The sequence below is a fragment of the Buteo buteo genome, chromosome 9, assembly GCF_964188355.1.
Source record: "Buteo buteo chromosome 9, bButBut1.hap1.1, whole genome shotgun sequence".
NCBI classification, from domain to species: Eukaryota; Metazoa; Chordata; class Aves; order Accipitriformes; family Accipitridae; genus Buteo; species Buteo buteo.
The window spans coordinates 29,569,120-29,587,869 of record NC_134179.1 but is presented as its reverse complement, the minus strand read 5'-3'; the positions used below and the strand labels follow the sequence as shown (position 1 = coordinate 29,587,869).

The window sequence follows — 18,750 nt, the reverse complement described above, 5'->3', positions numbered from 1 at the left end:
TTTCCTTATAATACAAAAATTAAAATGTAGGCTAGTTTTCATCCAATTTCAGATAGTCCTTTTCAGTCTGGGATAGTTTTACTAGGAGATTCCCTGGGCGGGGGAACTTAAAAGAGGAGATCTTAGGTTGCACTGCACTGAAAATGTATATAAATTTCAATTTCAGAATTTCTTCCTTATCTCTTTCGTTCATAACATCTCTAAAATAGCATAATCAAAAAACCGTTTTGTGGTTCTTTATGATGAGCATATGCTAGCAGTCTAGGTGATTTAGTGGGGAAATTGCAAAGATATGTAACAGAACAGTTTGTGATATTCCATGCTAATGTATGCAGGGAATATATTAACTACATGTTCATTTAAACAAGGAAACAGCTAGAATTTGTAAAAATACATTTGGCCCTGTCCTTCGTGCTGTTTATATGCTTTGTACAATGACTCTTGAATGCAAAATGCATTAATGAAAAAAAGCAGTGAAGAATGAAGGGCAAGGATCCTGGCTGGCCTCAGCCTCTCCTTCTCAGTCCCAGAGGATTCTACTTCTCCATTTAGCTAGATATTAGGTCGCCACTAGCTTATTTTCAGTTTCCTAAATCTCACTCTATAGTGGTACAGGAAGAATGTGAAAGATGGCCCTTTCGAAGCTTTATCTACAACCTGAAGGCTAGGGAATGACCTGGGAAGGAGGTGCTTGAAGCATGAACTCCTGGGGCTAATGAAGAACTTTGAGCCAGGTCTTTCAATTCCTGTACAAATGCTAGTACCCTGAGAGCTATTATGCATCAGGTGACATGCATTGGTGTCTTTTTGTCTTCTGTGAGGTCTCAGAATTCCACATCCCTGGTGGAGAGAGACACATTGTGCAGCCTCAGTCTCCTGCCAAACCTTTACACAAGAGGGGGAGTTCAGGTGCATCACTGTCCTCAGCATTGGGCACCATTAGGCATGCTGCCACTACATATACAAGAGCACTGAACTGCTTTTAAAAAGCCATGTGCTTCAATCCCAAGCGCCTACTTTAAGTGCTCTGAGTCACTGTGGCAAAACAAATACCACCTTTTTAGGTGTGGCAACTGCAAGTCAGTTCTTAATGTATAAATTGGCCCCAGGAGTGGAATTTACTACAGCAAGTAGTTTATGTAAGGCTGAAAATAGTTATTTCTCAGATAGCCAGACAGCTCTATAGCAAGTTTAAAAAAAAACCAACAACTTTCATGCAGTACAGTAGTTGTGGTTTTACGTGCACCGAAGTTGGAAGATGAGTTTATGAATCCCAGGGCTGTTTTAACTGACCTGTATTGAATATATACAGAATTTTATCTGATCTTAACTCTAGTACATTAGTATACATTGTGCAGTGTGACTGAGCTACAGTTTCCGGGGGAGCCGTAACTTTGAATTTGCCATAGATCATATATTCAAAAATCACCCATTTAATTCACATTTTTTGCTTCAGAGCTCTCAGTGTGGTTTGAACTGTGGAACAAACTCCCACAGGAGCTAAGGACCGCTGCAAACCTTACCACCCTCCCCTCAAACTGCAACATCTCTTTTTTTGTTCTGCCATCTTAAACATGAATACATACAAGCTTGTATGATTTAAAAACAACTCGGCTCCCCCCAAGGTAAAACAGCTTACCTCACACAACATTACCCACTTGAGAGGGTGAGAAAGAAAGAGGGGAAAAAACATAGGTGGCAGCTGTTAGTTACATTGCTTAATTCATTACTGATCAGCAGGGTAACAACCTGCATAAACTAGAACAGAATGTTTGCATGAGACCATTTCCTGTAATAATCTCACAGTAAATTAAATGTGTTTAGGATGATTTGGGAAGAGGGATGGTTGCCCAAACAGGACCATGTTTTCCTGGGAATTACACAGAGTAGCAAATACAGCAGAATGAGTTCTCCTACTGATAAATTTACTGTGTGTAGCCCAGGCCTTATCATAAGATTCAGTGTTTCAGACATGCATGCTTGCAGCCTATCTTGTTATTTTAAGAGTTTATTCAGTGCTTGTCTCTTGAAAAGATTCACTGAGTGGTTTTGATTTTTTTTAAGATTTTTCTTCTTAGTAGAGTAAGCATAAAAAAGAAGCAAAAATACTTTAGTTGGTGAGGACCGTTGCCTTTTCATGCATGTCTGGAATGACCAGTGGAATTTAATCTGACAGATAGGAAAGGAAAGTGAAAGGGAGAAAATGAGAGCAAGCATGAGAAAATTTAGCCCAAGGGTAAGTTTCCTTTTAGTATTAAGTTATAAGTGCAGCAAAACAGAGGCTTGAAAAGAAAGCACTGGATCAAGCCGAACCACAGCACTGCATGCCTGACTCTGGAATCGGCACGGTCCCTCTAGAACTAAGTGCCTTCAGCTTCTTAAATGAGCTTTCAGCCAATATATTTGTATTGTGCATGGAGTAAAAGTGACGCATCTTCTTTTCCAAAATTTTTTTTCAGAACTACAAGAGACACATGGATGGCATGTATGGGCCTCCAGCGAAACGCCATGAAGGGGATATGTATAACATGCAGTATGGCAACCAGCAACAGGAAATGTATAACCAGTACAGCAACGCTTACACGGGGCCTGACAGGAGGCCCATGCAGGGACAGTATCCATATCCGTATAACAGGGAGAGGATGCAGGGCCCAGGACAAATGCAGCAGCATGGAATACCTCCCCAGATGATTGGTGGCCCCATGCAGTCATCCTCCTCCAGCGAAGGTCCTCAGCAGAACATGTGGCCAACACGAAATGATATGCCTTATCCTTACCAGAATAGGCAAGGTCCAGGAGGCCCTGCACAGGCCCCACCGTATCCAGGGATGAATCGCACTGATGATATGATGGTACCTGACCAGAGGATAAACCATGAGAGTCAGTGGCCTTCTCATGTCAACCAACGTCAGCCTTCTTATATGTCATCCTCAGCCTCCATGCAGCCTATCACTAGACCTCCTCAGTCATCCTACCAGACGCCACCCTCTATGCCAAACCACATCTCTAGAGCTCCAAGTCCAGCATCCTTCCAGCGCTCTTTGGAAAACCGTATGTCTCCAAGCAAGTCTCCTTTCTTACCCTCCATGAAGATGCAAAAGGTTATACCCACAGTTCCAGTGTCACAGGTCACAGGACCTCCACCCCAACCACCACCGATTAGGCGAGAAATTACCTTCCCCCCAGGCTCTGTAGAAGCATCCCAACCAGTCTTAAAACCAAGACGAAAGATTACCTCAAAAGATATTGGTAAGCATCAAAACAAAAGTCAAGTAGTGAAATAGGTTGGGAGAAAGGGACTTCGAGTTTGATTTTCTTTTACATGTTAAGACTGTTTTGACAAAGCGTTAACTTTGGTAACTATAATGTGATTGTCTTCAATAAAAGTGTAATAACATATGCATCACTGAGGATGATAGGTAAAACTCATCCCAGACAATCTGACATGAAATGAAAGCCGTATTTTATATGGAAACCTGAGGTCTCCAGGAATGCATTAAAAATGAAGCTTGCCTCAGATTTCCAAATGATATGTGTTAAAAGGTCCTTCAGAACGCCTGTTAAATCACCAACATTTAGCTGAGCAAAGCTTTCTGTGTTCTTGTTCCATGGAAACTCATGCTGTTCTGCTGTGTAGTTACAATCTCTGCCTCCCTTGAATGGCCCATTTATTCATTCCATATTACTTGTCATGTTTGTTTCTCCCCGCTATGCTTTCCCAAGTATCATCTTATCTTGAATTCCTGTTACATTTCATACATTCAAGTTCTCATACTTCAAGTTCCCACACTCCTGACAGAGTATTCTACCTTTATTTACTGATGATTTCGTTTAGTCAAATTCTCTAAGTTTGTACGATTATTTCGGCTTCAGCAAAATCAGGAAGAATGGCTCTGTTAAGATATTCTCCAATATTAAGGCTGAGCAGCAGTTACAGAAAAACTCAACAGGACTAAGTGGCGAAAGCAGGGTCTTAACCAGTGTTTCAGTAACTATTTCATTTCAATTCTGCATCCTCAGAATATCAGAGTTTAATCTTTCAGAACTCATTAATGGTATCCAAGGATGCACTAATACTGTTTTATTTCTCCTCCTTTCTTTCTCCAGTAACTCCTGAGGCCTGGAGAGTGATGATGTCTCTTAAATCTGGTCTTTTGGCTGAAAGTACCTGGGCGCTAGACACTATTAATATTCTTCTGTATGATGACAGCACTGTTGCTACTTTCAACCTCTCTCAGGTAGGTGGGAAAGCAGTACACTTCTCAACTTTCCAAGGAAAGAAAACTGAAATAAGATACCTACAAAAATGCTGAAGTCCTTTAAAATTGATTATAATTAACATAAATTTTAATATTGCAAAACTTCCCTTTTTTAAGATTGGTAACATTGAGCAACAAGAGATAGCTTTAGGTCAAATAGGGGAAATAAGAAGCCTGAAAGACGGGTATCTCTTGTAGAAAGGAGCATGTAGGAATATAAGAATTCTAGCATGAACAGAAGACTAATGTGTAAATTCACACTCATGATAGTACAACGACAATCCCAGAAAACAGCAATATGTTAGTAGTCTTGCTTAACTCATGTTTCCATAAAAGGCTTTGCTAAACAATACTAAATTGATCTGAGGCTCTATTCTGGTGACTGCTTGTCTTATTCAGTAGTTCCATACCAGGCTGTGGGATTTTTTTTAACTGCTTATTTTCTGTTTGGTTTCTTCTTCCAGAAAATTAAATAAATAAAATAAATTAGAGGGTAGCTTTACATTAAATATAAGGAAGGAGTTCTTTACTGTGAGGGTGGTGAGGCACTGGAACACGTTGCCCAGGGAGGCTGTGGATGCCCCATCCCTGGCAGTGTTCAAGGCCAGGTTGGATGGAGCTTCGAGCAACCTGGTCTAGTGGAAAGTGTCCCTGCCCATGGCAGAGGGGTTGGAACTAGATGATCTTTAAGGTCCCTTCCAACCCAAACCATCCTATGATTCTATGACCATTCTATAAATTAAATTTGCAGAGAAATACCAGGTTGACAATTTAAAGGCTAAAACGCAATGTCTGTCTACAGGATGCAAGTAACACGGGATTTAACAGTGTGTGCTTTTGCCTCACTACCTCCCAGCATTTTTCAGCCCTGTTCTAATCATTGGCCTGTTAGGCGGTAGTAATAAATGGCATGCTGATAATGCACATCATCTAAAATTTGTACAAATTAAATATTCAGTTTCTCTGCTCCATTCATTCCTTGGTTACTAATAGTGTAACTCATCATTTTTTAAATATAATGACCTTTTTTTTAAAATACAGACACAAATGGTACATTTCATCCCACCTAACTTTAGAACTAGTGATATCTATAGCATGATTCATCTCATCCTGAAGTAGAGATCTAAAATAGGTCAGATGAATCATACCCTAGAAATGGCCTGTAAAAGACCATTGATTATAAAAGGAATCTAGACAGTTAGGTTAGGTGTGTAACTGTTGTGGGTGTTTGAAGTTAAGTGAGGTGAATCTCCTCTGAATTCTATTAGAAATTGCATTAATGCACACTGTGCAAGTTGCACTGAATACCAGGCATATTTAAAATATGTGGGGTTTTTTTGTTACTTTTGCCTTGGACTCTATTTCCAATGGCACTCAGGACTCCGTATGATGACTTTATAATTCCTGCAGTTCATAAGCATCAGTTCGTTCTTAATTCTTCGAGGGTTTGGCAATCATAAGAGAATATGGAATGGACAAAAGGATACATTTTGCTGAAAACCTATTAGCCCACAATTAAAAAAAAAACATTAAAAGTGAGACAATCAAGCTGAATACATCATAACAGCAAAGACTTTTTAATAATACAGCCACTGAGGGCAAATTAGTACCAAGTCCAACTACTGCCTTTCCATAAGAAAGCGATTAGAAGTTAATTAAGAGGATTAAACCTAAATGAAAACTGTTTCTGAAGGGTGACTTATAGCACCAGGCTCCAATAACAATTTTTAAATATTGCCGGGCAAAAATGCAACTATTCCAATAGAGATGGGGTATTAATCTAGGATGTCAGTACCTAGACCCTGAACTGCAGATTCCTACAGGACAGTTGGGTTTAGAGACTGAGAGACAAAGGAGGAGAGGAAGAATTGTAAACTTCAGGCATCTAATAAAAGTACTAATCAGAAAAACTGAATTAGAAACTTCAGTACTCTGTACAGAAAATGAAGGATACTAGGCACTTCCAAGAGGATAGAACAGCTAGGCTAGATATCTACTGTAGCTTAAAGGAGACATATGAATAAAGTTCTGTACTTCTCATAGCTGTTACAGTTTAAGCAAATGGAGCTGTGATAGTTTGACATTATATCCTGTTTGGACAGATGCTAGAAGAATTTCCTTTGATTAATTTGTGCCATGCAGGGTCTAGCCACAAGTCCACAGCAGGAGAAGGGAAATATTCACAGATGTATACTTCAGTGTTCCTAATAAAATTCCATGCAGACAAAAATATTTATCTGATTTTTATGTTCTTTCTTCTCCCCTCAGTTGTCTGGATTTCTTGAGCTTTTAGTAGAATATTTTAGAAAATGCCTGATTGACATTTTTGGAATCCTTATGGAATATGAAGTGGGAGATCCAGGCCACAAAGCACTTGATCACAAAGCAGCCAAGAAAGATGATAGCCAGTCCTTGGCAGAGGATACTGGAAAAGAGGAGAACGATGAATGTATTGACTATTTTGATGAAGAGGAGGAGGAGGGGGAGGATGAAAAGGTAGAAGGAGAAGAAAAGAGCATTGTTTTTTCCACTCCTGGTGCCATTGCTGATCCAAGTGAGAGGCCAAAACAAGCCAGTAAATTTGACAAGCTGCCAATAAAGATTGTAAAGAAAAATAATCTATTTGTTGTTGACCGATCTGACAAACTTGGACGTGTTCAGGAATTTGATAGTGGACTTCTCCACTGGCAGCTTGGTGGTGGTGACACAACTGAGCATATCCAGACTCACTTCGAAAGCAAGATGGAGATTCCTCCGCGCAGGAAAGCCCCTCCTCCCTTGAACTCTCCAAGCAAAAAGAAGGACCTTGAGGGGAAAGGGGAATCTGAGGAACAACAAGAAAAAAGTATAACAGCAACCATTGATGATGTCCTCTCAGCTCGGCCAGGAGCATTGCCTGAAGACTCAAACTCTGGTTCCCAAACAGAGAGCAGTAAATTTCCCTTTGGGATCCATCAAGCCAAAAGCCACCGGAATATTAAACTGCTAGAGGATGAGCCAAGGAGCCGAGATGAGACTCCTCTATGCACCATAACTCACTGGCAAGACTCCTTGGCCAAACGCTGCATCTGTGTGTCAAATATCGTCCGTAGCTTGTCTTTTGTGCCTGGCAATGACACCGAAATGTCCAAACATCCAGGCTTGGTGCTGATCCTGGGAAAGTTGATCCTTCTTCACCATGAGCATCCAGAAAGAAAGCGAGCACCGCAGACTTACGAGAAGGAGGAAGAGGAGGACAAAGGGGTGGCCTGCAGCAAGGATGAGTGGTGGTGGGACTGCCTCGAGGTCTTGAGGGATAATACATTGGTCACATTAGCCAACATTTCTGGGCAGCTAGACTTGTCTGCTTACACAGAAAGCATCTGTTTGCCAATTTTGGATGGCTTGCTGCACTGGATGGTGTGCCCGTCTGCAGAGGCACAGGATCCTTTTCCAACCGTGGGGCCCAATTCAGTTCTTTCGCCTCAGAGACTTGTGCTGGAGACCCTGTGTAAGCTCAGTATCCAGGACAATAATGTGGACCTTATCTTGGCCACCCCCCCATTCAGTCGTCAGGAGAAACTCTACGCTACTTTAGTTAGGTACGTTGGGGACCGCAAAAACCCGGTCTGCCGAGAAATGTCCATGGCGCTCTTATCGAACCTTGCCCAGGGGGACACATTAGCAGCAAGGGCAATAGCTGTGCAGAAGGGAAGCATCGGAAACTTGATAAGCTTCCTGGAGGATGGGGTCACTATGGCCCAGTACCAGCAGAGCCAGCATAACCTCATGCACATGCAGCCTCCACCTCTGGAGCCACCTAGCGTAGACATGATGTGCAGGGCAGCCAAGGCCTTGCTGGCCATGGCTAGAGTGGACGAGAACCGCTCAGAGTTCCTTTTGCACGAGGGTCGTTTGCTGGATATCTCAATATCTGCTGTCCTGAACTCTCTGGTTGCATCTGTCATCTGCGATGTACTTTTTCAGATTGGGCAGTTATGACATAAGTGAGAAGCCAAGCATGTGTGAGTGGAGATTAGAGGGTCACATATAACTGGCTGTTTTCTGTTCTTGTTTATCCAACGTAGGAAGAAGGAAAAAAAAAAAAAAAAGAATCTTTGCTCCTCTGCCCCATTCACTATTTACCAATTGGGAATTAAAGAAATTATTAATTTGAACAGTTATGAAATTAATATTTGCTGTCTATGTGTATAAGTACATCTTTTTATTTTATTTTTTTTAACCAAAGTTGCTGTCTAGTACATTCAAAGGTCACACTTTTTTTTTTCCATAGATTATCCTTTTCAATGTTCTTTTCCATGTTTGTATTGCATATTTTTTGGGAAGCGAACTAGTGACTTTTTAAAAAAAATGTTATGGCAAACCATTGTATGACGGAAAAAAAATCTCACCACTTTGAAACAAAAAGGTGAAAAATAACCAACATACCAAGTTCCTGTGTGTTTTATTTTTTCAAATAAGGAAAAAATAAAAAAAAAACTTGTATACCATCACCCAAAGCTCTGTGCAATAGAAGATTCTAGTGATGTAGGTGTAGGGGATCAAGGAGGGTGTCAGTAGTCAAAATACAAAACGATACTGGTTTCTCCTCAGGAGAAATGGTTACATTAGGCTAGGAGCAAAACAAAACAAAAAAAGTCAAGTTAAAAGATTTTTAAACAAAACCTGATAATAAACATCAATTGCTTCCTCACCAGAACTGTCTTGTCTACATCTGTTTTTTTTGACCTTCCACAGTGACAGTTCTTCACAATTCCTTTAATCATTTTTTAAAATATTTTTTTATTGCCTAAGGGCCGTGATGTATATAGAAGTTGTACATTAAACATACCCTCATTTTTTTTTTTTTTTAGTACAAAGTTTTTAGTTTCTTTTTCATGATGTGGTATCTACAAAGTGATAGTAGAATTATTTTTTCTTTCATTTGGGCCATATCTCCAAAAAATAATAAAAAAAAAAAAGAAAAAAGAGAAAACCCAACACAGAAAACCAACAACTGAGGGTAATGTACAAGTTTCTGTATGTATAAAGTCATGCTCTATTTCGGGAGAGCAGCCGATCACAATTTGCTTTATAAATCAAGGTGTGGAAATGGTTACGTATGGATTGATTTAAGAAAATGGTTACCAGTCTACAGACAAAAAAAATATATACAGGAAAAAAAAAAAGGAAGAAACTCAACTTCAAAGATTTTTCAGTGACAAGAATCTGCATTTGTATTTCAAGATAATGTAGTTAAAAAAGAAAAAACTTGATGTAAATTCCTCCTTTTCCTCTGGCTTAATGAATTTCATTTATTCAGTATAAAATCTTTATATGTTCCACATGTTAAGAATAAATGTACATTAAATCTTGTTAAGCACTGTGATGGGTGTTCTTGAATAATGTTCTAGTTGCAGTGTGGGATATCGGAAAGCAAACTAATTACAAGAAAGAGCAATAATGATTATTCTCTTTCCCCTACTTTATTATTATGACCTTCAAAAATATTACGCTATTGTATTGCAGCAACTTGCTCTCCTTTTAGAAAAGCGTTCTTCACATCAGAGAAGTGTTTTTCATTATTATTTATAAAACCACGGAGCCTCAAAGGGGAAGACATGGCTGGCAAATGATAGTTCTGACTATGCAGGTATCCAGTCTCCGTGCTGTGTTTGGGGGACTGAAGATGGATGTTAGAAGTGACAAAAGTTTTTGTTAAAGCAATAACCAACTTGAAGAAATTGATCTGTATTGACTACCTGTAATTCTCTCTGTTGGTTAAAGGTGCAAATACCCCAGTGATGTGGGTATTTAGAATAAACACCCACCCACTTCTCGATACTGTATGTGTCATTGCATACTTACATGGCCTCTCATCCTGGGAGTCCCCCATTAAAGTGGATCAGGCTTTAATAGAGCACATCCATCGTTATAATTGGTGGGAGATGGCCATTTCAGTTTCAGGAATTATCTGGTTTCAGATACATGCACTCTCACCTGGTGATATCTTGTTGCTGAATATTGTTCAAGCACTAATTTTTGCTATTTCATCTTGGATCATTGACTTTGTTAGTGTGATCATAAAAAGCTAATAATAATCAATTTCCCTGGAATTGCCACATAATTACACTGTTAGTGGATATCCTCCTCCCCTCTCCAGTAACAATACAGAGGTACTTGAAAATTACAACCCCCTTTGGCATACTGCCCATCTTGTTCATATAGATTGCTACACCATTAATACATGTAAGAAAATTTCAGAGACAGGTAAAGTACATAGAATTATAAGCCAAGTTTGAAACGTGACTCCCTAGTGTCATGAAAAGTAATTTCTCCTAGCTTTTCTTATTCTGTAATCTCTCCGCTCCCACATCCCCTGCTGCAGTGGTCTGTCTTTCTTTCTCTTGCATATCGCTGCATTCAGAAATACATGGTGAATTATAACCCACTTGTAACTCTTCATCACAGAAGGAGGCATATTTCAGAGATTATTTTTTACAGCTTAATACTGGGCAGTGTGGAAATAGTATCCCCTACTAAACTCATTTCTTACTAACATTTTACTGCTTGATACTACCCCATGAATACAAGCAAGCTGTTAAATAAACCCTCTGCTGAGCAATACTCGCCCCTTTCTTGTCAAGGACAAGAAAGGATGTCTGTTCTCTTCTCTCTTCACCGTTCAGACCCAGAGTCCTCTGGGGGAAACTACACCTGTGGCAAAACACTCTGAGCTGTCAGAGGCAGCACTTTAATGTTATTCAGGACTGCTCTGAGCCTGGTTAAACAACATGGGGGGGTGGGGGGGCGGAAACACCCAGCTAGCCAGCCAGCCAGATAATGTCCATACGTATGTAACATTGCTGCCACTTTTCCAGCTGGGCCAAGAACTAGCTGGGGAACTGGAAGAGTGGAAGGGAAAGGTTAATAATACAGATTTTGCCTGAACATGATTTTATGCTGTTACAGTAGGAGTAAATGATCTAAATCGCTGGTTAGTACTACAGCACATTTATCAGAAGAAAGGTGAAGCATAAGAACTCCAAATCCCTCTGTTGTCTACGTATGATTTCACCTCTCCCACAGTGTTCTCTTAAGCCTTTGTAGAAGACCTGCTCATGAGACTTGTGAACTTAGCATGTTCTGACTTAACCCTGAACAAGTTTGAGTTGCTGTTGGTATTGTTCCTACAAGAAAGAGGTATTTTGGTTTTCAGTTAAAAAAAAAAAATTGCACTTTTTTGTGCTGATGTGATCACAGATACTCTGTAGTGAAGCTCAGACTGGTACCAACAAGGAGGTGCAATATTTGAAATTCTAAAAGTGCAATGAGTTATTTAGGGGAAAGCAGCCAATCAGTATTTTAGGCAATAATCAAACACGAGTATTCAACTAATACATATATCAATAACCTACCTGTTTCTTTGGTAGGCCCAAGCAGCTAACTGCTTATAGATTGAAAGAGCAACAATGAGTTGTATGGAGTCCCTGAATCTTACCAACCTTTAGAATCACTTCAGGAATTAAAAGATGCCTATCCTCTTTGGCAGGAAGAAATAGTTTTGTTTCTTGTTAACAAAATCTCCTACACTATCCTTTAAAAAAAAAAAAAAAAAACAAAAAAAAAAAAGAAAAAACAACCACAAACCAAAAAAACACAACCACACACATGAAAACATCCTGCTCAGAAACACTGCATTTTCAACTACTCTTTCTTCCATCTCCTTTTGCTGCTTCACACCACAATCAGTGAACTCTCTGCCATACATAATTACTGTGAGACCATTATGTTTTTGGCCTGGATACATCCAGAAGAAAGATTTACTTAGAGAAATATTGTAGCAAAAGCACGTGCTTGTCTTCCACATTAATGATTCCTATACAACACATTTACAGTGCAATGCGGAGTACACCTCTAATTTTACAAATAATATGAAAACACATCTTAGTAATAAAGAATCAAGTGTAACTGTCATTTATGACAAAAACACTTCCATTGAAAAAAGATCCAGCCATTGCAGGGGCTAGGTTCATTTCAGCCAGTGTTTTAACCCATATCACTGTGCTTCTGAAGCTGCTGTTCAATGTTATTTAGTAGAAAAGAAAAAAATCACTATCATCTCCTCTGTTTCTCCCTGTACAAGAGGAAGAGTTGTAAGCACCCATAGTGCAGATGCCCAAGCTGAACTCAGGTGGCACACAGCTCGTTCACCCTTTCAAGAAGCTGTGTGTAGGTTCCTTACTCCACAAGTAGTAGTACTGGTGTACCTAAAGAAATAATACACACCTATTGCCCAAACACTGTAATAACACTATCGCTATCACAGAAGTCAGTCTTTTCTGTTTTAAATAGGAGCACAGTCTCAAATTTTGAGATGAGAGTTCTCCAGAGTGGGATGATGACTTCTATTTTTATCACCATTGACCTGGTAATATCAAATGTGCGGAAACCACACTCGCACACAAAACCACAAAACAGTCCCTGCTGCAAAAACTTATTTTCTGAGTCATGAACAAGTAATTGCAGGTGGAGACAGACAGGAAAAAATGGAAACAAAAGTAACAGTAAACTGAAAACACAGGTACCACTCTTGTAGCAGAGTGGAATTATGAAGATCGAGAACATGGCCCCATACCACCTGCAAATTTAATTTTCCTCAGGATAATTACTGAAATTTCTGGGGGCTCCCCCTTTCTGTTTTCTCATTATGAAATCTTACACTTCCCATGCCCAATTCCTTTCCCTCCATCCCTCACAAATTTTTTTTTTTTTTTTTTTTGTAAGGATTATTGAGTCTGAAGAAAGGATAGAGAAAAGTACTGAGGGAGGAAAGGGAGAAAAGACATGGCCATCTGGAGGAAGGCAGGCCGAACACAAAGACAGAGCTGAAAGAAGAGTGTCCTATGTCCCTGCTGCATTGCTCTATTTTTACATTTGGGTCATTCCAAAGAAATGAATAATTAAACCAACCTAGGGGAATTTGGCATTTCATTGGTGGTTGGTATAAAGAAAAAGGAACTAAAAAGAGATTTTAAAAGGTAGAGGGAGAAAGGGAAAGGAAGGCAAAGGAAAAGTTGAGCCTCCACATGCAGACTGTTAAATTCAATTTTTACTTAGTTACATCTACCTTTCAAATCCCAAGACAGCAGGAATGGGGAAGGATTAATATTGTCTTCATTGTTAATTTCACCCCCAGTTGTTTATTTGTGCATTGTCAGAAATGGGTTTTCAAAGTCTGGCCTTCCTTTCTGTGACCATCAGTAGCTGTGGGTACAGGAGACACCTGCTCTGGACTGCATACCAAATCCAGCTGTTTACATGCCTAAATGGCTTGATTTGCGCTTCCAATTACTTACTCTAACAGAAGTCTAAAATGTATTTAATTTCAATGCTGTTGTACAGTGTGAAAAACTGTAGGTTATACTTCACATTGTTTTTAACTGGCCAAAACAAATGAGGTGAAGGAGCAAGATCCTCATCCAATGCCTTCAACAGGGCTACATGTTACCCTGCATTTGTTAATTTACTTGGTCTGTCATTACTTAGTATATACTGCATTTCCATTAATTAAGGATAGTTATTTACATTGAAAGGGTGATGGGGTGGAATTGCCTAGCTAGCAGAGCAAATCCCTAATGACTCAGGCATCTCTGCAATGTTTATCCAGGTCTGCAAAGAGACTCCTGAAGGACAAACATTCCGACTTTTGCTCCACTATGGAGTATTTTTAAAAGGCAAGTTTATATATTACCATGCCAGGATAAAGATATACGATTATCTAACATGAAAAACTATTAGACCCATGCTAGAAAAAGCTTACAGCACTCCATGATGCAATTCTACTTTATGTGTAGCAATTTGTTTATCAATTCTACACATACATCTGCAACTGAGAAGAACAAAGAAAAATAACTAAATCTCGTACATGTTTTACTGTCAAATTATAACAAAAAAACTGCAAAGTCAACTATTAAATCTCTTTTTCTCTAAGAGAATTTGAAAAGAAACCATGTTCCACTGGTTGTGTCACCACCACTAAAGCTTACAATGGACCCCTTAAAGAAGATTTTTTTTTTTCTTTTTTAATATGAAGGATGAAGCTCTGAATGAAACACAGCAACAGAGAAATATTGAGATTTAAGCACAAGGCTTCATCAGCAAAATTAGCACTATACATTTTGTATCCAGTTAGGGAAGACAGACTTGTAACAACAAGTTATTGGTTATCAATATCCTCTACCCACCTAAAAAAAGAGTATTTCCCTGTATTTCCATCCATTTTATAGTCACGCATGTTTCACTGGCATATCTCATAACATAGTGCAGGAGAAGTTGTTGTTCTCTTTTGTTCTTTTTTTTTCTTTCCTAATATTTACTTCCTAGGCCTCTTGTGTTGCTTCCTTCCTTTCCCCTATGCATTAGTACCAAATACAGAGTCCTGATTTTTTAAATAACTCAATAGCCTGGGTTTTGTCTATCATTGATACCTTTTAGTATACAGAAGGATTTCTTCATTGTGCTGGATTTTATTCCCAGTTCTTAAGACAGCAGCATCTCCTGAAGGTTCTTATCCTGCAGGGAAAAGTGACTACAATGGGCTCTTGGCCTTAACAGTGTGGAGGTGGCTGAGATTTGCGAAGGAGAGGCAAAGAAGAGAAAAAGGCTTTGAGTTACACATTTGGCATTTCCACACCTCTTCAAAAGATAGGCATGTTACTTATGGTAAGCGTAAATAACCAACCTTTCCAGTCAGCAGCTATAACCTCCTCAGCTTTTCTATTATATAGGGTCTTTTGAGTAAAGAGAGTTTTCTTTAGATATCAATAAAACTGCCTGTTTAAAAGCACTTAGATGCGTGACCAGTGTACCCTGTGAAAATAACATTATGGCCTCTATAACATCAGCTCAGCCACAGCTCATTCTGTAGCTCAAGTGGCTCATGCATATTTATCAGCCTAGCATATGCCAACCTTCCACAACATACGTATCTTGTCTAGGAAAGGCAACTCACAGAACCAAAACACTGAGTAGTGGACCATCAGCTGAGATATATTTTGTTCCTTATGTATGGCATAAGGAAGAACATATACCAATATATAACATATATGTACAGGTCATATCCATTAAACACCATATTTTTAACAGGACACTATTAAGCTGATTTCATTAGCTTATTTTAACTTCAACTGCAGCTAGGTACATTCTTCTGGCTGTGGCCTTGCCTGAGGAGGTTACCATTCCTCCCAGAAGTTATTACCTCCCTGCAAACACAACAGCACTACTGCTAGTGGTAGTCTTTCTAACCTAGTCTAGGCAAAGCAGGTTAAGCACTTAATGCATTCAGATGTTTAGTTTGCTTGTTTTTCCACCCAGAACATGTTGACAGCTGCTATGACTGTACACTCACAGAGTTATTCACCCATTACACTACCAACAATGATTTGTTGCTAGCTGCAAACTCTCCAGGAGCCAGTTGATTTGATCTATGTCCCAGGACATCCCAAAACCTAGTGTAAGAGAGCGCCAACATGCATTGGACCTTCAACGTGACAGCACAAAGCGCAGCATAGCTTCTTGCCCCAGGTACAGGCAGATGACGTGGCGCTAGGGTGATAAACGCTTGCTGAAAGGGCACTACAAAATATACTGATAAATCATTATCTAAGGAGATTGCACAAGTGCTATTAAAATCCTCTAATAGGCAGTTTAACCTGCACTGTTTTGCTAGGTTTTTAATGTCTGGACCTGCTATTTGTGAAACTATACCTTTTACTACAAGAACAGAAGAAAGGCTTCTCATTTCCCTTCCGTCTTGGGCAGGGGGGCGGCCAGCAGGCAATCGATCCGTCACAAAGGTGTTGCAGCACCCAAAGGCCACACATGGGGTTTCAGACAGCAGTGCCATCACTGAGCAGGCACGGAACGAAGGCCATAATCCCCTAATTTGTACGAATTTGACAATTCCTCTCCATTGGCAGCACTCTTTTTGCCTCGGGGCTGAAAGCGGCGGTGGGGTTTGGGGGGAGAGTCATTCCCAGCTTTCAATTTTTAGTTATTTAGTAGCCAACGCGGTGGGAGATGACAAGGGTACACGGAAAGAGACACCCATAGCTCCTCCAGGTCGAGTCCCCGGAGCGCCAGTCTCCCTCCTCCCACGCCACGCCAGACTCTTCACGTCCCAGAAGTTCCCCTCCCTCCACGCGGAACCCGCCCGGCTGCGAGGGCCACAGCTCCGCAAGGAGGCCGCCCCGCCGCTCTGACTGACCTGCCGCTTCCCGCCCTTTCTGAGGGGCTGCCCTCAGGCCGCCCCACCCCCCGGCAGTCGGAGCCCGCCTTCCAGAACCTTCTCGGCCGCCAGCAACGGCCTCGGGCCGGTTGGGGGGCAGGGAGGCTGGCGTAGGCGAGCCGCCACCCCGCAGGCAGCCCTTCCGCACCCAGGACAGCATTTCGCTCTGAGGCCGCTGCCTTGGGAGCCCCTGCTTCCTGCAGCACAGGGGGCGTTTTCCCCAAAGCCCACGTTTCAGTTGCACTCAAACACATAATTCAATTATCATAAGCTTAAATTTCTTGTTTAAAATGGCACTTAGGTTTAATGCTTTTTCAATAGTTCTTTGTCGTTTAAAATCAATTCATAAAGCTCTTTACACATACTATTTAAATTAACTTTAATTCGAAGCCCTAGCAGAATCAATATTCAGCAGGTTTCTGCGATCTGTCCAAGCCTATTTACAGAGGGAAAGCACTGCCGGCGCTGCCAAGGGCGAGGCGGGAGCGGCCATCACGTCTCCTCTGCACCGGTGGGGAGCGCCAGGTTCTGCCAGCACCCACCACCGAGCTTCCCAGCCCACGAGTATCATGCGACCCTTATCCACCTTATTAATCAAGTGTCATCAGTTGAACAGCATCGGTGTTTTCCTGAAAAGTCAATCTTATTTTTTCCCCACTGCGAACGGAATCAAGTTAAGGTAATTTTTGTTTGGTGCACTCAAAACAGAGAGGCGGGTGTAAAAGCCTATGTATATCTTTGAATTGATGTTTTTTCCCTTTCACTAGGATGTGTTTATATGAGAGCTCTATTTATGACCCAAGCTTTTGTCATCAGTCTTTGATAATCCGGCAATTAACATACTATATCAAACTTAAGCACATACCAGATCAGCTTGTCTTAATTTAAAAAAATTCTTATAGCTGATATTGAAAGAAATACGAGTAGTAGTCATTCACTGAAAGAACCACTTTATCATCCTTAAACTATTAAAAATTGCAATCCTCACCACATGTTTATAAGTATCTGGTAATACGTAATATTTTAAGACCCTTTCAGTGGCATGGTGATATATTATAGACACACCCTTTCATCTTCATGGGATAAAAAGTTGAAAAAATATCTTCCATTCAAAAATTCTTTGGCTGATAAAGTAACTGATAACATTTATTATGCAACACTCAAGACCAAACAATGATTTTGCTATAGTGAATTATGAAGAGTGCAAGCAGAACAATCATCTAATAAATTTTCATTTTCTAATGAGTTTGTAGGCAGCAGTGTTTACTAGCATTAGTATCAGCGTTATCAGCTGTAGATAAGTCAAAGTTAAAAATGCATTATATTACTGTATCTTCACATTTTTTAAACAATCTTTTTGCAATTTCAGTGCTGTTTTGAAAATAATCAAATAAATAATGACCCATGCCCCCTTTAACTGTATAGCAACAAAGTGTTGCAGTATTTTGATATTTCTGTGGTTCAAGGCATCTGGTAGCCACAGACTAAGATATCAAGCACACCTTGATTTTTATTTTTTTACTAGAATGAAAAAAACATAGTCGCAGCAACATACCACAGATGGTAGAAAATTTCTAAGAAAATTATAGACATTTTCTAAGTAAATAGATAAAAACTGTCTAAAATAACAACAGCGTCTGTAAGACTTTTAGATCTAAGACTAGATGAAAAAGGAAACTGACTGCTTGCCATCTGAACTTCTTCCGCAACAGCTTAATTTGAGAGATCAGAAGCTGCTATGGATCAGTCTTCACATCTCACATCGAAGTTCTGCTTGGATGTTCCCTTCCAGCCACAAGGCTCTGTATCGACTGGCCTGCCTTATAATGCTCTTTGCAAGGCATTAAAAGGTTTACAGCACTCTGAGCCTCTCCCCAACTCTTCTTTTCTCAAACCTGAAGGAAGGTTGATGAGAGTTTAAAGGACTATGGAGCACAAGCTGGTCTGTGGCTTGGCAGCTGCTAATAACTACAGCTGCGTTTGCTCTTACAATGCTACTTCCATTCTTAAGTTAAATGTGTTAACTTAAACCATCCTTGCAAGTGGCATCACTTGTGGGTTCTTTGGACTTTGAATTGGATAACACATCCTTTACATTAAAAGAACTTCTGTATTTCATGAATTCATCATGAAGTAAGAGAAGGCTGAATCAATAAAACATGCACAGCAATAGTAAGCAGGAATAACTGAGTTTTCAGTACAGAAATTTCAGTAACTGAGATT

General features: G+C 40.1%; 1 protein-coding gene across 8 annotated transcripts in view; it reads left to right on the top strand.

Moving 5' to 3' along the window:
* Positions 1-9,627, top strand: part of ARID1B (AT-rich interaction domain 1B) — a 336,792-nt gene extending 327,165 nt beyond the window's left edge. For all 8 annotated transcript variants that reach the window (XM_075035934.1, XM_075035940.1, XM_075035938.1 and 5 more), the window contains 3 exons: positions 2,460-3,249; positions 4,108-4,238; positions 6,528-9,627. In XM_075035934.1, coding sequence (XP_074892035.1) covers positions 2,460-3,249; positions 4,108-4,238; positions 6,528-8,240 — 2,634 coding nt within the window. In that variant the 3' untranslated portion in view covers positions 8,241-9,627. The remainder of the gene's footprint in view (positions 1-2,459; positions 3,250-4,107; positions 4,239-6,527) is intronic.
* Positions 9,628-18,750: the final 9,123 nt, after the last annotated feature.